The sequence below is a fragment of the Rissa tridactyla genome, chromosome 1, assembly GCF_028500815.1.
Source record: "Rissa tridactyla isolate bRisTri1 chromosome 1, bRisTri1.patW.cur.20221130, whole genome shotgun sequence".
In the NCBI taxonomy this organism is placed as follows: domain Eukaryota; kingdom Metazoa; phylum Chordata; class Aves; order Charadriiformes; family Laridae; genus Rissa; species Rissa tridactyla.
In genome coordinates this window covers 204469606-204494177 of record NC_071466.1, presented here as the reverse complement: position 1 = coordinate 204494177, position 24572 = coordinate 204469606, and the positions used below count along the sequence as shown (strand labels likewise).

Here is a 24572-nt window from a genome sequence, read left to right as displayed (position 1 = left end):
GTCTTAGTTTAGCAAAAGAGAGCCTCTTCCATACTTGTACGCAGGGGAAATAAGCTCTACTTAAACATGGGGTGAACTGCCCATTTCTCCATAAGTTGGGGAGCACTGGCTGAAACTTTTCAGATGTGATAATACGTGATAACTTTTCAGGAGTGATAATTATTCTCAGACCTTTCGGTTAATCGATTTACTAAATATGGTTAAATTATCACTTTTAACTTATTTTGTAACATGTATTTAAAGTTAAATCATTTTGCTTTTAAGGAAAGATCGTTGGCCTATGGAGATAGGTTAGAAGGTTTTGTTTAATCTTTTTTCCTTCTAGTTAGTATATTTTATATAATATAGACCTTGTGAAGATGCAGAGCAGATACAGTATAGAGATGGTAATTTGGTTAGTATATTAACCTTTCTGCAGTGACACTAGTTAAGGACTTTGAGGTAAAGTTGCATGCACCAGTATAAAATCTAAATAATGATTTGTCTTAAGCAGCACTGTTTCCTCTCATGAAATAGACTAATTATAGGCTGATCGAATTATAATTAGCTTTTTCTCCCTTAAACTTCTGCTCTGCGTTTAGGGAGGCCCTGGTAATTCTCTCTGCAGAGGCATTCTGTGATGAAATCTCCACGTCTTGAAACATCTAAACTATGTAACTACTTTTTTTTTTTTCCATTTTGTGATTTGCAACAGGTGGTGACTGGTAGAGGCAATTGCTAGAAAAAAATAATGGAGAATATGTGTATATTGAAGTCATAAAAACAGGAACAAAAAGACTGAATATTTTTGTAACGCTTAGTGATGTGAGAAACAAACTGATTTAGCGATCAGCTTATAAAATTAGTGTTTTATGCATGTGGAAAATTCTTAGATTTGAGCTAAGAAATAATTTAGTCATAAGCTTAATTCATTATTTCACTAATGTCCCTTTATAAATTAGAAAACAAAAGTTGTATTGTACCTTGTTTTGTATTCTATTCCTGACTTTTATAGTTGATTCTTTCCCTAACTTCTAAATGCTTTTTGACTTTACTATCTATGGTATGACAGCAGAATCTGGAAACTGATTTATGGGGAAGGAAAGACAAGGAACAATGACATTTCTGTGTAAAAAGCTGTCATATGTACTAAGAAGAATAGTAAAAACAGATTTCATTTTTTTCCCCCCTTCTTAGTTTTTGTAGCATTAGGGGTGAATGTGGATTTAAAAAAAACACCCAAACGAAACAAAAAAGCCTACCTTATTGTAATAAGTATATGATACTATCTTGATATATTAATTTTCCTGTAGAATTTTTTTATCGTTACAGCAAAAAGTTGTTTCTGGTGTTGCTGTCACCTCTTATCTTTAATTTTTATGAAAAGTTTTGCATCTGTGCACCGAGATGAGAGCTTTAGTATTCTTTCACATACAGCATAGGTTCTAGCAGGCTTCTTGGTCCTATTTCCTCTTCCCTCTCCCTTCTTAAAAAAAAAAGGTTAATCGTCTTGCAGAGGTGAGCTACTGATGTAGCATATAACTATATGAGTTGTACCTTTCCCAGTACAGCCAGTACTGTTTGGTTTCTTCTAGTGTGAAAAATGTTCTTCATTATTAATAAAATAAAGGTAACTTGGGGTTCTCTGATCAGATTTATATTGTTACTTTCTGTTTGAATGTAAGTACTGGGAACTCAGTTTCTGACTGTATACACAAAAATGGAAGTAAAAGTACTTAAGTGTTTTTAAAAAACAATGTCTTTTCCTACCTTCTTAGGGGGGAAAAAAAAATCCAAAGCAAAGACACAAAAAAACTTACATGGAAAATGGCCATGGAAGAATTTGTCTCAGCTCTTGACACTTAGAGGGGATGATTGATAGCTAGGATTATGAAACCTTGTTAGAGTCATCTGGACAGTTTGGCTAGACTTCAGATTCTTATTTTTCAAGTGTACTTTCTATCTAGGTGATTTATCATCTGCTTGTTTCCTGAAACTGTTTATATAGCTTTTGATGGTCCTACAAGAAGCAAGTGCAAGGAGGGAAAAGAGACATGCTGATAAAGTAGACTTGGAGTTCCTTTTTGCCAACATATGATCATGGATTTGATTTTGAATGTTTGGACCCTGTAGAATTAGGTTCAAAAATACTGATGTAATTTCAGGAGATTATCCATTTACCTTCTGATTCAGGAGTTGAGCCATCCATATTTGTGTGTTTGGTTTTTTTCTTCCTCCATGTACTAGTGAAAAAGTTAAGTTTTTTCTTCTGCTGTCACACAATTGATCTTAGAAGGACGTGGCAGAAAGGAAACATATGGTCTTTGTTAGACCACAGAATAATGTTGTGTAAGTGGAATACCTCAGGGGTAATGTGTAACTTATTTTCTGTTGTTTAATGCATAAATGATGGTCTTTGTTTAAAGCCACACAGATGAATAATTTGGAATGTATTGTACTCTAATAATTCTGTTGTTAGAGCACAATTAATTAAAAAAGAAATGGTTCTCGTATCATAAGCAAAGTGGGTCATGAGAAGTATGGTGAGGCTTCAAATATTTTAGACTTGATATGGCCGTTAAATCAAAAAGCACCTGTGTATTCTTGTGAAAGAAAAAGAACTGGCATAAAAATGTAAACCAGTGTGATTGAATGGTAAAGTCTGATAAGCTTCTTGCAGGAGATTGATCTTGTGCAAGATAAATGATTTAACCAGATTGAACAAGAAGTTTTTTGGTTTTTAAGATGAAAATTGTATTATTAGAACCAGATAAACTTTTAAACTGCAATTAAATAAAAGCAGAATTTCCTCAAATAAGGAATATGTTTTCATATAATAAAGCTGCGCTGATAGGGTGGTAACGAAGAAAAACTGGTGAATATAAGAAATTGCCAAAATTCTTTCAAAGTTTACAGTATATTATCACTAAAAGAATAGAGTGGGCCCCAACAAAATTGGAGGTCCTCTACAGTTGAGATTAAGGTACGGTAGGTGAGCTACTTTGCCAAATGAGGAGCTGATCATTGAACTTTGGACCAGCAGTTTTTATATGTTGCCTTTTAACTATATGAGTCTGAAATTAACTGGACAGACCACTGTGGTCTTTCTAACTTTCAAATTTGTGTACTGCTTGAAGGAAGACTTTCTTAAAACAGTAAATTGTGTATAATCTGCTTGGATTGTGGGAAGACTTCTTCTTTAGCACCTGCCTTTCCACTTCTCCTGGCCAATTGCTTAAATGAAATGCACCCATGAAACAAGTTTCTTAGAAGGCTGTGGGTGACAGATTGTCAGAGTTCTGAAAGGAAAATGACTTGAAATAGATGGATACTTGCAGAAATTGGAAAGTAGCATATTACGATAGCAGATAGTATTTTATGAGTCATCTAAAATACCTAGGTTCAAGGATAAGCAATCACTTTTAAGATGGGTAAGGAAGAAAGTTTCCCCGTGGTTACATTATTTTCTGTTGTGAACTTTCCAATTTTTGTAGTATAATCCAGTAAAAATACTGGGAATATTTTAGTGTGTCATGACAATACTTCTGGTTCTGACATGACAAAAAATAAATTTTCCTTCCTCCCAAGTCCAGCATCACTGTGGTGGTCATCAGTGGATGGCCTATAAGGTCACAGTTCTGTTAATAAGTGGACATTGTGTAATAAATTTATCCTGGGTGGTTCCTGTCATTGCCCCCACCACCACATGCCGCCGCCCTGGAATTTTTTGAGGATGGCTACTTGTAAATAATGAGCTATGTTTGAATTAAGTTGTCTGTGTAGGTATTGCAAGCCTACAAGTATTTGTGTGTGCATTGAAGATCTGAAATCTTAAGGTAGTAAAAAATAGTAGGTAGTGTTACAATGATCTCCTTCCTTTTAGATGAAACAACTGCTGTTTAGTGCTGTTTGGCAAAATAAATTTGAGTTCCTCAAGTCTCTGATTTTATTCAGTGTAGATTAGTCTCTTGGAATTTTTGAGTGTATTCTGACTAAGGCTTAAAGATGTATTTCAATAGCTTGCAGTAGGGTAAGAAGTTTATCTTGGCTCTGTTCTCATCTCCCCCATGTCCTCCCCCCCCCCCTTTTTTTTTTTTCTTACAAGAGGGGTGATGTATTCACTTGGCTATAGATGATAGCATTAATTAGGCCATGCATTAGCAATTAATTTTCTATTTATACATAGCTCTAAAAGCATATACATAGCTCTCTTTTACCTTTCTGTGTTACTTTGGAAAAAAAAAAAGCCACAAATTTCACTTGATTCTCAGATTTGGTAACTGTATCTCTTCTTCCTGTGTTGACAGTAAAGACCACTTGAATATATGTTGATTGAGTAACCTCAATTGTTTTATGTAAGTCTGCAGGTGTCATAGCCCATGAGGCCACTGTCTTAAGGCATGTTCTTCAGTTCCACCAGTCTCCAGGGTATTTTTGCCTATGTTAATTTCCAGTTGTTACTCAACCTGGTTGGAAGTGTTTAAAGAAAATTAAATTAAGAAAAACCACACCACCAACCAAAGTAATTTTAAGTGTGAGAAATGTCTAAGTGAGGATCTTGATCCCAGGTGGTGGTGTCCAATATGTCTTTTCACACCTACTTTGAAACACACTAAAACTTTTTTTAGAATAACATAATTACAAGCATGAAATCAAATCTCTACTATGCTAATATTTGTTAGCATGAAACTGCAGTTGGTAGTGCAACAACCCTTAACCTGGTTAGCTGATGTACCTGGACTAAAAAAGTTGATGGATTCCTTTCCATTATTGGATAGGAATTAAGATAAATTTCTTACTTTTTCAGAAGAGGAGAACTAAGTGGTAAGCTGACGTTTCCTGTAAGTTGTAGATGAGGCCATTCAAGGTTCTACCCTATGAATACAGAACAAGTGCTCATTTAAACTGTAGGAGGGGCTTGGGGTTTCTTTTATGCCTGCTACTAAAAATATTCTATACCTGCTTTTGGTTTATCAGGTTTTTCTTGATGCTTATTCTTGAAAATAGTATGTTGTTTCCTTAATTTTATGCATAGCTAGTGATACACTTTGACATTTGTGGTATTTGGTAAGAAAATGATCAGTGTTTAAATGAGGAAAGCAGGTAACCCAGTGGCTCGTTGTCCAGATTGTTTTCCAGTTCATTGTATTCAGTGACCTATGCAACGGGACCAAAACACTTCTACTGTCTAGAGCGGGAATGAACTGTAGAAGGTTTAGGCACTTGCCAAGACATTTGATGCTAATTGCCAGACTTCAGCAGTAAGATAAAATTTAAGAAGTTAGATGACGACTTGGTGCCAGCTCATACCTTAGAGATGCCCTGTAGGTGCCGCTTATCCTGAAGATTCCAACTTTACCAATAAAAGAAGAAAATTCAGATTTAAGTCCACAGTGCTTTTCTGAATTCCTTTTAATAAGTACTCCATTTTTCACCAGAGGCTTGTTAGTATTTTCTTGGAAAGGATGAGTGTGTTAAAATATGTTGATTTCAAAACTGTTGGGCTTTTGTAGACTTCAGCTAAGAGACTACACTTTGTCGGATGGGAGGAATGTATGTATTGGGCGCTGCACATGCTTCATTGCAAAGTGGTCTGTGTTCTTGCAATTTTGACATTTTGGAAAGAGTTTGCAATTATTCATTGTGCAGGTATTGAAGATGGGGGTATTTTGCTTCAATTACTTTGCTTCAGTTCACTTGTGGAAAACCTTGTCTATATTAGGCTATAAAAATGCATTAGTTCCTTAATCTGTGAGTGGAGACAGCTGAGGTGCTATGTACATTTTCTCTCTATACTTGGTTGGGTGTTCTTCCCTACTTGGAAGGAGGAGTGGGAGACTAGTAATAACTGGCACACAGGTGGGATTGTTATATTGACTTGTGCAAGTCAGGCAGGCTGTAGCTTTCCTCTACAATTAAAAACTACTACTGAGTGGTTTTAGTTTACTGCTAAAACAAACCCCCAAACACCACAAAATCTTCTAAAAGTGGCACCCAATAGATATAATGTCTTCTGATGGTGATCCCTTAAAAGGAGATGGAAATTGTTTCGTATCATTATTGTGAATCATTAGAATGATTTTGGTTTAAAAAAATACAGAATGGAAGTTATGGTATTGTTTCTTTTGACAGCCTTAGTTTGTATCATGGACACTGAAATGTAGTGGTTTTTTTAAAGTGCAAAACAAAAGTGAACAATACTCTCTAAGAAATACTTGAAAAACTCTGTAATTAGGCTTCTCTTAAAAATTGCACCAGCTGGGCTCTGACGATATAGAGCAGTAAGCAAACATACTTGACATTCAGTAAGTCTGCTATAAATCTTTGTCACCTCACTGAACATGATGAATGATTTTTATTTTTTTTTTTTAAATCACCAATTTAAATAATATTTTTGTCAGTTTGTAATATTTTTAAGTTCAGGACATAAGATCATCACAGTCTTAAAAAAAGTGAAGTTAAGAACTCTTAGAGAAGATTGAATGTTTTCTTTTCCTTTTGCTTGTGTAAAGTAAAACTAATGAAGTCATTGTGACAGATAAAAGCGTGTTGGTGTTTTGTGTTTTTCTTAATACATGATGTAAAATTGCCTGGCTTTAAAAATGAACTGACTGAATCTTCTGCTTTTTGGTTTGTTTTTTTTAACAGGGTTTGTGGATGCACTTAGATGTTTGCAATGAGCACTGTGGCTGGCATGCCCCAGTGTTTTGGATACCAATGCATAGGACTCCGTAGTAATCGAATTTATCAGAAACGAACGTCATGAGCATAGTGATCCCATTGGGGGTTGACACAGCAGATACTTCTTATTTGGAAATGGCTGCAGGCTCAGAGTAAGTATGTGAACATCATTTGTAAGTTTTCTTACCTTTTTATTATTTTTATTTTTTACCTAGTGAGTATTTTTGAATACAGTTGGAGAGGACTTGGGAGTCTCCTTAGTTTTATTAAATCTTGAATTACTTAAATTAATAACTGTCACTTTATTCTTAATCAGGGAGGGCAAAGGAGAGATGCTAAACTGTTCTACAGATGCTGGGTTTTTCTTGCTTATCAGACTGAGAAATACAGATGCTGTGTGATTTGCTTTCCATACTTAAAATATTTTACCATCTCAGTTTCCTTTTAACTATATGTAAAAAAATATTTTTGATTTCTCTTGTTAGAAAGGTAAATTCATTTGGCATGGTAAATTGCAAGAAAGCGGTAGTAATTAGACATGGATACCTTTATTTTTGAAAGCTGAAGGCCTAGCTTAATTGTGTAATACCATGTCTTCACGAAGTTATTTTATATTGAAAAGCAAGTAGAAATTCACTTGTTAGTCATTCATTTCAATTAGTAGCTGTGGATAACTGTGTATAAAGTCTTACAAAGAGTCAATGAAATCCTGAATTCAAGAAACTCTTATTTGCATGAAAGAAGCATACTGAATTCCTGGGTTTTGTGTGGTTTTTGGGGGGGTGGGGCACAGTGTTCAGGGGTTTTTGTTTTGGGGAAAGGCTTTGGTTTGGTTTTTTTGGTGGGTTTTTGGGGTTGGTGGTGTGGTGGTGGTGGTTTTGTTTCTTTTCCTCTAGTGGCATCTAAATCTGTAGAGTATCAATAAGCTGGAGTTTAGGTATAGTTGATCTTCGACTACAGATTTTTCCTGTCAAACAAACGTCTTTCCACGGGTGTAATATCAACTTGGCTATGAGAAGAGAAATAGCATTTTGGACAACTTGGTTCTTTGCGGGGTAAAAGACCAAGGTGGTGTTACAACTATTACTGGTGCACATAGGTACATCATCCCACTGAGCTCTGTGTATTCAGAATAGTATCTGGATTTTTTTCCCCCTGTTCTCTCTGTTGCTTTTACATTGGTAGAATATATGACAGGTGAGTTTTTCACGAAGAGATGTATGTCAAAAGACAGTAAAGGAGGTGTTAAAGATCAGTTTACGTAAGCCACATTTTGTACATTTCTTGTATTTTGTATACTTCTTTGCATATACATTCAGTTCATTTCTTGGATTTAACAAAAAATGTTAAATTCATCATTTATATTAAATTGGGTTTTGGTTTAGGTTTTTTTTAAGCACTTGCGCTTTCCTCTTTGCTTTCCTCTGAGCCTTTCTGTAGTAACGTTGAAGAATTCCTCTGTCTTTGGTTACCATAAAAATATATTTGTTTGGTTTTCGATACTAAAACAATGGAGGAGACTTACTTTATGTATATGTTTGAAGTCTTTCATAAGTCAAAAATAAACTTCATAAAGTGGTCCTTCGTTTAACAGGTGCATTGAATAACTAACATGAATTTAAATAGTTTACATATAGCCTTTGCTTGAGAGCGTGTGTTAAGTAATATCACTCCATTTAAGAAGCAAATGGCTTTTCATCCAAACTTTGAAAGAAATGTTATACACTGGGAGCAGAACTCATGACCAGCTTTTTAAGGGGATGTTTCTCTCCTGTGCTTTCAGTTATTTATGAGGCTATTCTAACTTTACGCCATTTATCTGAAGAAAACTAAATTTGCAATTTGAAGCTTTTTGTTACATTAAACTTTCAAAGTTGTTTTGTTGATCTCTCCTATCATGAGCACTAGTTTGCTTGGCGCAGAAAATTTTTTAACTTGAGTGACCCATTCACAGCTGTCTTCATTATCTTTTCCTGTGGTTTTCTTTTATGTTTAGAGAAGGTCATGATTCCCGAGGTTGCTGACGTTCCTTGCAGACACAGCATGCCATGCTGAAATTAAAATAAATAAATATAGTTGTCAGTATAAACAAGATAGAGTTCACAGTGTGTTATTTGCTTGATAACTGTGGCATGGCGACCCAGTTAGAAACTGCTTTTCCTCAGATGTTAAGTGGCTGTTAACGATTAGATTGACTCGTGTCATCTCTGCCATACTTAGCCTGAAAGATGTGTAGTTGCATGATTTGGCTTACACTGATTTAAAAGCCATGTCACCGTCTAAAGAAGTGTGATACAAAGGTGTGTCCCTAACCTACCAGCTTATACAGTTGTAAACGTTTTCTGTCACTGTCTGTGTGATTTACGTGGGTTTTTTATGTTTTCTTCCAGAGAGTAGCATGTTGGATATAGATTGTATTGACAGCGATCATAGATAGTCTTTGAGCGAGTTCTGGGGCTTTCCCAAGAGGGAGGAGTTGGAAATTCTTCATTGTGGCTGACAGGTCTGATATTGCTTCATCGTTTGCTGAAGCATGGACAAACACAAGAATGGGGGAATGGCAAACCTGATTATGCAGGAGAAGGAGCCCAGGAAAAAACTCCTAGCTTAGTGCCATCTATTAGGGCTGAGAGATTTTTTCCTTGTGCTTCAAATTAAGGGATAAGCCTATTAAAAAGGTGGATAGTTTATGTGATTATGTAGTTTCACATAATATTTTAATAACAGTAGCAAATAGTTATGTGGAGAATAACTTGAATGTCGGAAAAATTGGGTGAATATAGTCTGTCACTTATGGTACTTGCACCTAAGTGAGCTCTCTAGTGGTGGATTGATGTTCGTAGTGCCATAGTAGTCAGAACGCATACATATTTTGCCTTTATTTGTAAATGGCTTACTAAAGATGAATATGCATGACTTCTTACTGTTAAAGACTGTGTAGTAGTAAGCAGAGCCAGCCATTTTGGAAGGTTCAGAATGGGCTACCTGACTTAAGAGTGTTAGTCTAGCTTAGGGCATGATATAAGCTACACATTGGGAAATACCGTTGATGGTACTGCTCTACTGGTTTTAATATCTGTTTTTTTAGAGAGAAGGCCTGTATAATGAACCTATCAACCACAGTATATGGATCGTTGCATTGAGCTGAATATTCAGGAGAAAAGATCATGAACACTTGTAGTCTTAAATGAATGAAAACCTACCCTCCCATTACTGTTGTTGAAACAGGGATTTTTTTTTTTTTTTAAAGTATTTTAGGGTGATGAGAAGCTTGCCAGTTCTTACAGACAGTGTCGGGCCAGCCTATACATGTAGGGCCTGCTATGAGGTGCTTAAGTAGCAGAACTGTGGTAGAGAAGGTAGTGCTCAGTTCTTTGTTCTCTAGGTAGTGAAGCCCATCAGATGTGTTTGGTTAGATGAAGTGTCTTAACATAAAAAACCCCTGTTTTTCATACAAAATATATTACATTCCTTTATCTGAGCTGACCTTCAGCCAGATACCGCTCAGGGGGATGGTGCAAAGGGAAAACAAACCTGAAGTCCTTGAAAATTAGACCTGTTAAACTGGCATATGGCAGATTGATGCTGCTGAAATGTCCTTGGAAGCAAGAGGTTTCATTTTGAGTTTTGACAAATGTTTTCAGGAAGTACTATTGGTTAAGTTTTTATAGCCTAAAGCTTGGATACCCACCCGCCTTAGAAATTTTTTAGTGAGATTTTCTTTTCCATTTGAATACTTATATTTTTATAGAAGTGGTTGATGGCCCCAGATTCTAAGGGCTGATTGTATTTTGGGTGTTAATCAAAAGCCACTCCCTCTTCCCCCCCCCCCCATTACTATGTGGTCAGAAACAAAACAGTATTTAAAAGGAATGGGGTGGGTGAGACAAAACTTTAAAGAACAACTGAGTACTGCTTAGAATGGTTGATAGTTGATTTCCTTGATAGAGATTAACTATAAACTTGTAGGGACTCAGTTTTTGTAAACTGATCTCATGTGTTACTTATTTCTCATCAATGCCATCTGCTGGCAACATGGAGAATATCTTCAGTTTGCATTGTGCTTTTAAATAGAAACAGTCAGAAATGACCCAGAATATTTAGTTGTTTCACTTGCAGAATGAAAATTTGAGTTTGTTTTTGTTTTAAATATGCCTATCTTTGCTTTTTTTTTTACTCGTTTGAGAAAATGCTGTGTTTCTGTTTTCAAGTTAAAGGAGTGTCTTAAATTATTGCAGCCCAAGAGCATGGGGGAGGCTCTCTGTGGTGCTTTTTATTTTGTTCCTTGTGAATATTTTGCACAGTTTTGAATTGCTAACCACAACACTTAACAAATACACATGACACTTTAGCAAAACGTCATGATCAGTTTATCGTGGTAATATTTGTCTGGTTTAGGGCATAATATTAGGATTTTGGTCTAACTTCAAATATACTGTATTGTATTACAAATATTTCAGTTTTGATGAAAATTATAAATATCTCCCTTAATTAGACTTTGAGGTGAAGCTAGAAATGTGGTATGCTCAGAAGACTGACAAGCGTAGTACCTCAGTCTGTTACAGAACTGGCTTATATTCAAAAATACAAGCAAGGAAAACCTCGTAGTGTTCTTTCATATCTGAATGCTTACACTTTTTCTTCCTGAAAACTTGCTTTTTAGGATGCCCATAAGAATGTCGGTGGTGCAAGTGGAGGTGTGTTTGTCTGTAATACAATAGTTAGTGCGTTGCTACTTGAGCAAAAAATTTTTTTCTTAAATTGATTTTTAAGTTAAGTGGTATCTCATACTTTAATTGGCCGTACAATTAAATATTTTGCCAAGAGGTGTTCCTTCACAAAATTCCCCAGTTCTGAGATGCTCATTTGAGAAGGCGGCCTTGACCTTTTGATAAATGATAGTATAGAGAGTGTGTTTTCTGTTTCAGGACAGGGTTATGCACATAGTGGGCAGAGGAGGGGTAACAAAGAATTTGGGGAAGGGCATATTGAAGCGTTGGCAGAGCTGTCTGCCGAAGTTAAAAAGTTGTCTGTAGTTCTGTGGAGAAATGATACTCATTTTGTACTACTTATGGGATGAGTATCACTTTCCTGTTAACTGTAAAGCAAACCTATGGTGATTAACTTCTAGCTTCAGTGAATGTTCCACCACCTTCTCCCTTATTTCTTGAGCCTTCTCCACACTGTTCCCCACGCCAATCTAGCGTTTGAGTGGATAAATAGAACAGTAACTGTTACATTCAAAGTTCTGGTGAGGCTCTATTAAAATTTAAAGTAGTATCTGTGGCTCCTGTGCATAAGCATTTAAAAAAAGCTTTGCTGAAAGCTGATTCTGCTCTAATTTCGTATTTACGTCAAAAAAATTGTTAATACAAAGATATAATTGCCTTTGTGTCTCACCTGATTTTCTCCCACCCTTTTTCTGGCTTTCCTTGCTAAAGTAAAGTTGAACTTTTTTCCTTTTTAACTCTGTAATCTGAATCTGTTTTATGAGTATTAAAATATTTGTGGATAAAGGCATTTGCTGTATTTTGGTTTTGGCAGCTTAATCCTACTGCTTTTCACAGCTGTTACGCCTCTAAATATTAAACTTGGTTCTCTTTATAACTGTTAGAGTAGGTAGAAATGAATTTAGGGAGTAGGGTGTATTGTCTTGTTTTGTATTTTGCGAGAGATTTAGAATACCTTTTTAATTTTTGTAGTCAGTTGATGAAATAGGCATTACCTCTCTTTTTAGGACATTTCCATTCTGGTATCTCTCATTGAATGCTCCCACATTGAAGTAGCTGGCATTTAGGTCATGATAATACTTATTTTTTAATGAAGGAAACTCTCCTAAATTAATTGTGGTGTTGCTGCAGGATGGGTTGTACCTGAATTCCCCTCCCTGTCCTGTATCAGTGAGCCTTCCTGATACGGAAACTGAGTATTTTCCATATACTGAAGCAGACAATACCTAGGTTGAGCGTTGAATGCGTAGTGGTACGAGTAATGGTGCTACTGCTTTTCCCATTCAATAGATGTTGAAGAATAGCATTAGAAGCAATAGAGTGGTCAGGACCCTCTTGAATTGGAGAGAGATAAGTTAATTTCTGTCCTAGCCATGGTGGATGGATGGATAATCAACGCCTCATTTATTGCCATTTTGATTGGCTATATTGTGAGAAGGATTAACTGGATGACATTAATGTTGTATGATTACTGCACAAATGCATTATGTCAGTGAAGAGGTAAAGGCAAATGTGTTGAAAGGCACAGCTTTTCCAACTTTGGTCTGGTTTTTTAATCATGGGTTTGAACCTGGCAAATTCTGAGCTGCCTCTAGAACGTAATTCCAGTAAACTCTGAATGAAATTATTTTCAAGTTGAGAAGTAAGAGAGTAATGAGTATTTTGGGGGGTTTATGAGGTAACGCAGGACAAGCGTCATCAGAGTTGGTTTTTGTCTCATGCTAGTCAGAACTTGTATTTCTAATGTTAGTGTGTCACATGATTTGTGCACTCACATGCTCTCTAAATGCAACTGGTGACTGTTAGAGACATTAATGTTTTTTAAAAGACATTTTTTCTTTGGACTCTGGAAAGTCTTCACCCACCTAGTGTTTCTTTTTAAACAACTTTATCGTGTGGCAACCTCACATGGGGAAAAACTAAGGAAAAAATGGGCCATCAAAAATGTTAGTAGGACACTTTCAAGGAGATGTGAAAATACTGTATGTTTTCAGAAAGCTAAAGAATAATTATATTCTTAGAAAAAATGTTACTAACAAGCAGAAGTTGCTGGTGTCCTTTTAAATCAAACTAGTATCGCTTCATGGCATAACAGAAAAGCCTCTATTTCATATCTTAATGTCTAAGAAAAAACACTGATATCTATTTAAACTTAAAGGTTCAGAAATACCAACTTTATTTTAAAAAAATCAGTTCAAGGAATTAAGATATTTGTGATGGGAAATAGATTTCAAGCATAATAAAACTAAAATTATGAAAGTGAACCAGGCTTGATTTGTGATGCAAGTCAAAAGCCACTTCAGTTTTAGATACTGATATTTTGTCCTGCCTTTCAATGTAAAAAAAAAAACAGCCAACCAACCAAACAGAAAACCCCCCAAACCAATTAGGTAACTCTGTGTTCATTTGAAGTTTGTCCTAGTGTGATTGAATCATAGTGCAGTGAAAAACCTACACGTTATTGAATAAAAGTGTCTCAGTCATGAGAGTATATTTATGCTTGCATGCACACATTAACGTGACTGCTCAGGAAAGGTAATGAAGGTGTAATTTCTTATGCTCAAAGATCTTATTTCATTATTCTGTTGCCTTTCTCATCTTTCATGTTGTGGTTTAGTGCGTATGAACTGTAGTTTGTATGCTAAAGAAGGGACTGCCTTTCACTACAGAACCTTCTCTCGCAAATTTTTATTTCTATTTAAATATAAATCGATACGTTGTTTTTTTCAGATAGATTTGCCCTACTTACGATTTCTGTTTGTAGAAATAGTACTCTGCCGCCTCGGGTACAGGTTGGTCTGGGCGATTGCAGGCGGTGCACCAATGCTGCCACTAGGTGTCGTTGGAGAATCGAACAGCATTGGTGGCCATGCAGGGCTCTATTGGTTTGCAGCTCTCTGGATTACTGCTTCTGTCTTGTGTCATGATTAAGCTGATGTCCTTTCTGCAGCTCCTGTTACAACTCTGTAGACTTGAGCACACAGACTGTTGACTCCCTGACAAAGTGTGTAACACACTTTCCTGTCGCAGTTTTGCAGATTATGTCACATGATTCAGCATGCACTTTTTTTCTGAGAATAAATTTGTAACTGCAGAGGCATAAGTTCTCTGCCACTCTGGAACCCTCATTTTAAATTAAAGAGGAGTGGCTTTCCCTTTTTTCTTTTTTTTTCCCTTTTTTTGGGGTGAGTGGGCTATTTGGGGGGGAGGCGGTTGAGTCTGTCCCCCTCCCCCCTTTGTATGCTTCTTTAAACACGATCAGCAGGCAGTTAATTAGAAGTTGTGCAACAAGTACCTGTAATATTAAAAACTACATATTAATTGTATTTATCATTCTTCTGTCTTTTGCCTTGCAGACCAGAATCTGTAGAAGCTAGCCCTGTGGTAGTTGAAAAATCGAACAGTTATCCGCACCAGTTGTATACCAGCAGTTCGCATTCACACAGTTACATTGGTTTGCCCTATGCAGTAAGTTTCATGCTGAGTATTCTGTGTAAAATAGATTATGTAAAATCTGGTGTTCTTAACTGAAACAACTCTGATTCATGCTTACATTTTTATCTCTTGTTGGGTAACTTGACTGAAGATGGTTGATTAGAAGCAGAATATAGAACATAGTGCATTTAAATGTAGAACACAGTTTAAAAGATAAAAACCAAGAATGAGCAATGACAAAATCTTAAACTACTGCTGAAAATTAAGAATCCTCTTAAGTTCTTTACAAAGTGAATTCTTATACTTTGTCTTAAATGTTCATACGCTGATGGTTATTTAAGAGCTATAACTTACCTTTCCACAAAAATCTAGGACCATAACTATGGTGCTCGGCCTCCTCCAACGCCTCCAGCTTCTCCTCCTCCATCAGTGCTTATAAGCAAGAATGAAGTAGGCATATTTACCACTCCCAACTTTGATGAAACCTCCAGTGCTACTACCATCAGTACGTCAGAGGATGGAAGCTATGGAACTGATATTACCAGATGCATTTGTGGCTTTACACATGATGATGGATATATGATCTGTTGTGACAAATGCAGGTAATGAATATTAAATTATTTTGAAAGGTAAAAATTACTTAAAACTTCAAGCTGCACTGAAAATAAGTGTAACTAAATGGTGTTTTAATTGTGTTGAGTCATAGGAAATTTCCTTCCATCAAAACATTGTTTGAAGGTTGTATGGCTTTCTAACAGGCAAGGTAGTTGGTTAAGACCAGTGAGTATTTTATGCTTTATTCCAGTCTGTCTTGACTACTCATATTAATTTGTTCATGGCATTACTTGTTCATTGTTGCTTCATGAGGGTATATCTTTTTCCACTCTAAAAAGGATATCTCTTTGGTATTTTGTCCAAGTTACTTGTTATAGTATGGTTTGGTTCTTAGTCTGCATGTATTGAGTAATAAAGCATCTCGGTAAATTATGTATATGTAAATCAAGTAACTTGCAGAATGCAAAATAATCTGAAAAAAATTTCTCAAATATTAGTTTCTCTGTGCATGATCTTTCTGATAAGAACTCTTAATTTTCAAAGGACAGTTTTAATAATTTTAGTAACTATGAGAAGACTAACCTAGATTCTTACTGGAGAAGCTGAAGTTAAATGTTTGGTTGTCTGTGTTCAGCCGCTACTTGATTGTAGTAAAATAAGTAGGTGCTATTAAATACTTGGACTTTGAAAAATGAGCTTAGAAATTTTTAGAGCGGATGTATTTAACAGGGGAAAACAAATCTTATGTTTCTGGACTTACTCAGTATTAGCCTGTATTTTTACATTCAATATGTTTAACGAACACTGCTGAATTTATCAGGTCATTGTTTATTTCTAAAATGATTGTTATGGCTAATTAAAACATTAATTTGAGCTCCGTTCTTCTGTCCACTTACGGAACAAGCCTGTTATTCATTTTTGATGGTCCTTCATTCTGATAAAATTTTCCCTTATTTTGAAATTTATTTAGACGTTCTTTCAGCAGTGGAGCTGTAGGCTGCCACCAGTTCAATAGAGTGCTTCTTTTGAAGAAGATATTCTCTGTGAGGAGTTGGAGAGAGTTGTGATAAATCCACAAGTGGGAGGATAACAATGATTTCTGTGTCCCAGTTCCTTCTAGCAATGTGGGGATGAGCATAAACTACTGTCCTAGGTTAGCCTTCAGTCTAGCAAGCAGCCTCTCATCCCTGACTGTCGGAAGCAGTTGAAGCTCTTCCTGTGCTGCACAACAGTGTTACCAGTCATGTCTGGTGTGTGTATAAAAACATACATGTTCTATTAAAATATATAAGTAAATAAAAACATACATCTGTGTATATATATTTATATAGAAAAATAAAAATAATATTTTTATACGTATACTTATAAAAGGAAGTGGAATCCTTTTGTTTAAAAACAAATCTCCTGTTACTACATAAAGCATAAGTCTTGTTGCTGAGGGTATTTGTCTTTATCTTGTTCTCTATTGTGATAATTTACCATTTTTTATTTCCAGTGTTAGAGAAAAATTTCCAAGAGGGAAAATGAGTCTAAAGAAGCAGAGAGACACCTGGAGACAGCCACAAGATTGGAATTACAGTGATCAGTGGAATAGAAAATCAGCTAGCAGAGTGGTGGTGAAGACAGTGATTGAGATCTAGTTTTAGGCAGTATTCAATCTGAGTAAAGATTGTGGTGAAAAAAAGAATGGCTCGCTCTCTGTCTCTGTGTGTATGTGTGTATATTATGCAAACAATTAAAAAAATTGTACTTAAAATGTGGTTTGTTTTTTTTTTTTTTTTTAGTGTCTGGCAGCACATTGACTGCATGGGGATTGACAGGCAGCATATTCCTGACATATATCTGTGTGAACGTTGTCAACCAAGGTGAGTAGTTTGGTTAATTTTGAACTCTAAATAACTAGAATGAGTAGAGAAGAGGAGGTACTGGAACAACCAACAGACAAAACACAGACCATGTAGCATAATCCTGACAATTCTAGTTAAAGGAGCTACATGTCTGATGCAGATGATCTTACCAGTCTCCGTTCTCTTGTTCACAGTAGTCATTGTTTTATCTCACTAGGCGGCAGGGATAAATCCTTGAAATGCTTATTGAAAGAGCAGTGATTCCTATATCCCATATCAGGCTGACTGATACATAGACGATCCATTCCATATTTTGTTTCATGGCTGTCACACGTTGAGAACCCTTAGCAGCGGTGTTTTCAGGACAGCTGTCCCACCAGTATTTCTCAGTGTCTTTTAGTTTTATGGCCTCATTGCAATATGCTGCAGTGCTCACTGAGAGGACTTCTTGCTCTGGAATAAGTATTTGTATAGTCCCCCCATCCTCCCCCTACTCGAAGACATATGATGTGACAAGGAAGGTGTTTTGTTCCGACTGTGTGGTAGGTAGATTGTATCTGACTGTCATCATAGTTGTCCTGTGATGTAGAGTATAAAATGCTACCTGTTACTTACATTGAAGATTGCTAATGAAACAGTGAATAAGAGACATGCATGTTCAGAACACTTTAATTACCAATAAATGATTCTTTTATTTCTGAGAAGTAGTTTGGACCTTGCGGTCATAGAATATTTGTTGAGTATTGTGACGATTGTTTTCAAGAATCTGCAGGAAAGTGGTTTAAAGCCTGCTTATCTGTAATCCATGAACTGTCAGTCTTTCTTCTGAGCTATCAAGTTTCATTATGTTTTCAAGTGATTTTGATACTTGTACGTGCTTTGCATTAAAATGGAATTGGACAGTGCACAACTGATGTTTTTTCTAGGTATCTAATCATTCAGCTAGTCTACTGTTTATTCTGTAATAGTCAATGGAAAATGGTAACTATGAAAAGGTCTGTTTCAATACTTGTATTAATTTTGTATTTAATGCTTGTATTGATGCATAAGTATGAAGAATGGAATAAAATTTATTTTTTGATTTCAGGAATTTAGATAAAGAAAGGGCAGTGCTGTTGCAACGAAGGAAAAGGGAAAATATGTCAGGTAAGTAAAGTTTAAAGATCTTTCCTTAGTCAACGTTATAAAATAAAGTATATATCAACTGTAGAGACTTAAGAGTGTATAACACAGTTCCTGCAATTTTGATAGCCTTCAGCATATAAGGTTCAGTAAATCAATGCCTTTTACTTGACTGTATCATTACTAAGATAACATTATATTGGAATTGTTACAGTTCCATGTGTTTTATTAAAGTTTGTCACCACTGCCTTTTTTCTTATGATTGTGGAATAATTCAATCTGTTTGAACATTGTTAAAGTTTCATAATAATGAATGTAGCTTTTATAATAACAACTACTTTGAGTAAGTTACTGAAGATAAGACGGAAAAGGTTCAGGTTTCGTCTTTACTAAGTCCCTTTTTGGAAAAAAATTATTTCACAGCTCTGTCATTTTTTTTCCTTTGTAGTATAGGCTGCACATATCCTCATACTAATATTTTAAAACTCTTCCAATTCGGCTGATGTTCCTGTCTCTAAGAATTACATAATTGAGATCTAAAACAGTCTAGCATAGTTTTGAGAGGGAATCCTACTTCTCATTTGTTGGTTGCAGATTTCTGTGTGTGTATTGGTGTGTTTTGGGGGTTGTTTTGGCAATGAGAAAAGTTGCTAAGCTTAGGTAATACAATTATATCGTGTTTTGGCATTTTTTTTGGCCTTTGATAACTAGATGAGGCTTGTAGTGCAAGTACCTATTTCAGTCTCTATGAAATTAGCTCTCATACCGCTTAAAGAATTTCACAACTCAGCCAGCCTAACTTGTCAGGAGTTCTGTCCAGCTGTTACCAAAATGTGTCATGGGTTTCTTGATTGACAAGCGATACTTTCAAGTATTACAAAAGTCGTAATTTGGGAGGAAGTCATCCTCCTAAACTTAACATGTTTTACTTCCAAATCATGTCTCAAGTACTGGGGTACATGCAAGTGTGTGTGTGTTAGGATTTCTTTAAAAAAACACCACGCAGATAAGGTCCTTCTGCCTACTTCAGATGCCTTCAGAAAATTCTGAAGTGTGTGATGTGGCTTAGAAGCGTGTGAGATTTAGTAGTGCTTCTTGGTGCAGTTGTACTTTCTGCTGTCCAGTGCAAAGCTGCCTTAAGTCATTAATGACTTATTTAGAACACTACAATAATTTTTTTGCCTGTCTTCATTTTAACAAAATGAAACTGTATGTTTTGGTTGACCAACTAGATAGTACAAACTTTATTTAGAGTTTAAAATTATTTTTTGAGTATTCTATTAAAATAATAGAACAAGTTACGTATTATAATTAATTTGGAGTTAATGAGCTCAATAAGTGGTATGATGATATTGTAAGGATGAAATTGAATTTACATACAAGACAGGAGAAGTTGATGGTCCATTATTTAAGTAATCTCTGAGGATTTGTAGGCACATTATCTGATCATTTACCATAAACTTCAGGGAAGAGGGAGAATCAAAATCGCAGAAGGAGCTGAAGAGATTTTTACCTTTGATGTTAATGTTCAGTTCTTAATTCTGATGGTCTTTTAAATCTGCTCTATGCATTCAATAGGAAAAGAAACACTAAATGGTAAATCTTAAGTACCAAAACAGAGTAAAAACAAAGACAAATTCTAATCCTGTTTAGTCTCAGTTGAAGTGCAGAATTAGTTACAGTGACTTATAATACATAACTTGAATGTGTGCTTGCATCTCTAGTTAATTTTCATTTAGTCAGTACATTTGCTTGGCTAAATGTGCTTTTTGTATGTTGACTGATATTACATGGTTCAATCAGACGTAAAGTAATTCTAGGTATGAACTGTCTACCATCAGACATTCATAAAAATGGCTAATTTTCATAGATGATTCCAAGAAGGAAAAGCAAAAGTGGCATCAATTTGAATGTTTCTTTTAAATGTTTTAACTATTCAAAAGCAGTAGAATGTTACTTGTAACTTAGTTATTACTAAGTTAAAGGTGTTTTATTAAAGGTAAGATTGCATTATTTGGTTGTTCTTTGATGAGTTCTTTTCATTTAGATACGAGAATACTTTACAGTATAATGATTTTTATTGTAAAGATTTCTAAAACGTTGCTGGTTTAGCCATGTTGCATCTGAAGCTAAACAGTGGGGAGCAAGTAGTAGATCAGTTGGTTTGCCTCAAAAAATGAGCTTTTAACTGAACATTTCACATGATATGAAATCTGGTGACAGTCTCAACTTTTATGCGTAACCGCCTCACCTTTTTTCCCCGGCAACATTTTAAGTCCATTGTCCTGGGCCTGTGGTTGCATGTGGTGGTGTTGGTTTTGTTGTTCTGGTATAAAAGTGTAATTCTGATGTGCCTTACTATGCATTGGATTGCTTACTGTGGTTCGGTGGAGTGAGCACCTTTAAGCCCCTAGTCAGTTCTGTCCTGGACATCATGGGTTTGGTTTTTTTGTTGGATTTTGCAGGGAGGGGGTGTTGGGTTTTTTATGTTTGTTTTTTAGGATATAGTATCTAGATGTGTAACTTGATCAAGGATGTTGCTTCAAGCTGTCTGGTCCTGAAATTAGTGCTGATGAAATCACTTGCTGCTTATGGGGAAATAACTCTGGGCCCATAGCTTCTTGTGAAATTTGGAGAGTTTGTATCTTGCCTTCCAAGATACAAAATCTTCCCTTAGTGTGCTTTACTAAGGCTCTTCAAAGTGAAAGCAGGTTATGTAGGTTAGGAAGGAGTGTCTCAAAACAACTCTCTGTAATTATGTGTTCGGTTGAGGTAATTACTCTTTACAGTAAGTTAGGGAACAGTGTAGACAACAATAGTGAAATGTTGCTTCCCTAAGGAAGACAGTGTTGGTGGGGTTTTTCTGGGGTGTTGGGGCTGGGGTTGGGGGGAGGTGTCTGCCTGTGACATAATGATTCTGTAGGCACTAGTCCATGGATGACAAACATTGACCATTTCAAGAGGCCCTTGGGTTTTCATTTCTCAATCATTGGTTATTCTACTATTCATTCTTTGATCAGACATTTCTTCTATGTGGTTTTTTTCATGCTCGTTCAGAAAATAGTCCCAGCAGAGATGTAAAAAAATTGAGAAAACTTCATCAGCTCCTAATAAATTGTTCAGAAGAACGACCAAGATGGTAAAATTGGATTGCTTACTATGCACAGAAGAATCCTGTTAAGGAATGTTGTGAGCAAGAAAAATCCAGAGTTACCAGTAGCTGGAGTTCTTTATTTAGTAAAGAAGGCTTCAAGAATTAGGACTGTTGAGCACACTGATTAAGGCAACATCCTTCTGAGCTCAGAATGAGTGTTTTCTCTGCTCTCACATTAAGTATTTGTAAAGCCTGCTTCTATACAGTTTCAGAAAAAGTCTTGCTTAGTGTGAAGTAGATTCACTGAAGGCAGAATGTTTGTAAAAGCTGATAAAATACAAGAAGTCCATACTGAGCCCATGTGAACACCAGTCTATCTCTGTGCACAATCTCGCTTCCAATCCTTCACATACTTCACAGCCTTTCATCTTGACAGAACTAGGGTAATCCTGTTTCAGGTCAGGAAATGTATTTGTCTGACATAAATGCTGATGTATGCTAAATTTCAGGCTTTGCTTTTAGGTCTGTGGGTGCACAGCACAAAGAAAAAGTATCTGTCAGTTTGTGTATGATCTTGTTTTAACAAGTAAAATAGACTTCCCTTTTCTCTTCCCTGAGTAGTAGAATGTTACTGTTAGGGGATTTTGAGGAGAGAAGGCTTTTGGCTAAATTGACATATTTACCCTGAAAAAGGCACTTGACACTCCAAATCATAGCTGAAGTAGTTAATTACAATTTACACGTGACTGATTAATAGAGCTTCACAAGAAAGTCTGGGCATTCATTAATTTTAATCCCCTCTACGTACAGTCATCTGAGAAAATCCTAAAGCCATATTACAAGTAAAAGCTATATATAAGTGAATGAGTTAACAAATAATTTTTCACCAATTTTGTTCTGATTCTAATTTTGCTTATAATTGAATATGTTTATATAATTCCGTTCAGAAAACAGAATTAATCTGGTATCTTTTTCTTACCTGGCATTACAAACATCTGTTAATTACCAGCTTCTCATTGGTCATTCGTTTTCATGCTGTTGCAACTGTTGGTGAATTTTGCATCTGAGTGCCTGAAGCATTTGTCAGTATGCATTTTTGTTTTCTAAAAGCAAGTGTAGGGTAACTAGTGAGTATTCTTTCTGCAGTATTTCACCGTTTACATAATGTTCTTTGTTTTAAAGATGGGGATACCAGCGCAACAGAGAGTGGTGATGAGGTTCCTGTGGAACTGTACACTGCTTTTCAGCACACACCAACTACAATTACTTTAACTGCTACAAGAGTTACAAAAGTCAATGATAAGAAAAGGAAAAAAAGTGGAGAAAAAGAACAGAACATAGCAAAATGTAAAAAAGTAAGTGAATGTAATTTCTCTTTTTATTACCTCTGTGTTATAAATTATAACTATGTAACATCTCTTACCAAGGGACACTGTTTTAAAAATTAGACTGTTGTTAGTAATAATATTTTACTACCTGAGTTTAGATTGAAATGTAATATTCTGCAGTAAATGGTACAATCTTCCCTGCCTCTTACTGTCCTGCCCCCCGCCTCCCCAATTCAAGTTAATATGTACTAGCCACGGAAGTTCCATTTCATAATCAAGGCGGAATTTGGAAGGAGGAATTGAATTTACTGGACCACTTGATGTGGTTAGAGGTGGGGCAGAACAGGCTTTAGATACCCAAAGAAGAATTCTGTGTCTGAAACTCTTTTTTGTGGATTGTTTTAAGATCAGAAATGTTTGCTGTCAGTTGTCCTGATGTGACTTCGTGTGCATTTATTTGAGTTGAAATTGTGTGGAAGTGTGCCGTCAGAAAGTTAACAACTAAACTACTTTGGTAAACAAGATACTGACATTATACTGTTTAGCTACAGGTGTGAACAATACAATGTATGTGAAGACAAATATAATATATGTGAAGAAGTAAAGTACATGGAATTTCCTAAACTGACAAGTTCCTTTGTGCAGTTCAGTTTCACTGGCTTGGATGAGAGTTTTGTCCTTTCAAACTAGAAGTCAGAATTAGTAACCAGTATCTTTTTGGAAATCTTGAGTAAAATGTTTCCTTTTCAATGAACGGTTCTGAATATAAACTTACTACTGCATATTCTTCTGTTATCTCACAACATTGTGTGAGATGATGGAAAGAACGAGATGTTGTTGTAGAACGACAAACTACTTTCAAAAGTTAACATTGTGAGACATTTGTGACACTTGCTTCCCCCTCACCTCTTTCCATAAATAGTGTGGAGAAGGATGTGGGCAATTTACAGATTTACTTGATAAGTATGGAGTGTTCTGTAAGTAACTTTTCAGTTACTTTGCCTTGAATTCTGAAATTCTAGAGAGTCATGTTGTCATATGGGAGAAAGGTAAGGGTACCTGGACTAGTTGCTCTAACACATAGTATGCACTTAGCTTGGAATGCTGAATTGTTTTTTAAAATGTATTTTGAGATGTAACATATTACCGTCTTGGGATTTCAACATAGTTTGTTCTGTTGTCATCATCTTACATGTTTTATTGAGGGTGGTCCACATTGAGAAGCTGTTAATTTGTTAATAAATTTTGAGTTCCTTAAGAGATTTTGTATTTCCTCTGAAGAATATAAATATGTATTGTTTCAGGCTTTCCGAGAAGGATCCAGGAAATCTTCGCGAGTAAAGGTAATGAGATTTTGTTTGGTTTTTGTTTTAAACCATAATTGTACGTTACTTAATTTAATACGAAGCATCTAGAGTGCAATTGGGGCTATATGTTAAGCACTGAAATACTCTTGATAACTAATGTACTACATATGTGTCATAATAATTTTAATTTAAGGCATGAGTACTAGATCTTTTTGTCCTGCAAAGTTAACTGAAATAGTATAGTGTAAATTTTTATTCTGAGAATACTTGGTTTTCAAGAACCAGTGGAGGAATTAGGGCTTGTTTGTGCTATGCAAGGGAGTAAAATTTGGTGCAGACCTCATTTGAACTTAGTAGCTCCAGCTTTTCATAGATTTAAGCAGCAAAAGAATGAAATTACTATATTGCATTTGGAAGCTAAATTAGCGGTTCTGCTCTGTTGTACCCACGTGTACTCATCTGGTGGGACTCTACTCAGTAGTGCTGGCGTAGTT

General features: G+C 35.8%; 1 protein-coding gene and 1 long non-coding RNA gene across 6 annotated transcripts in view; both read left to right on the top strand.

The window, feature by feature from the left end:
* The window catches only part of KMT2E (lysine methyltransferase 2E (inactive)), a 62456-nt gene that overhangs the window by 11439 nt on the left and 26445 nt on the right, over positions 1-24572 (top strand). For 4 of the 5 annotated variants that reach the window (XM_054188150.1, XM_054188146.1, XM_054188145.1 and 1 more), the window contains 7 exons: positions 6628-6812; positions 14747-14858; positions 15198-15427; positions 17165-17245; positions 18315-18373; positions 22626-22798; positions 24076-24114. In XM_054188150.1, the coding sequence (XP_054044125.1) occupies positions 6742-6812; positions 14747-14858; positions 15198-15427; positions 17165-17245; positions 18315-18373; positions 22626-22798; positions 24076-24114 (765 nt within the window). In that variant the 5' untranslated portion in view covers positions 6628-6741. Of the gene's footprint in view, positions 1-581; positions 654-6627; positions 6813-14746; positions 14859-15197; positions 15428-17164; positions 17246-18314; positions 18374-22625; positions 22799-24075; positions 24115-24572 lie in introns of all 5 variants that reach the window. The other variant, XM_054188147.1, reaches the window with a different exon arrangement.
* Positions 15436-17137, top strand: LOC128904184 (uncharacterized). The gene is made up of 2 exons (XR_008464428.1): positions 15436-16630; positions 16876-17137. It is a non-coding gene; the product is annotated as an uncharacterized LOC128904184 (long non-coding RNA).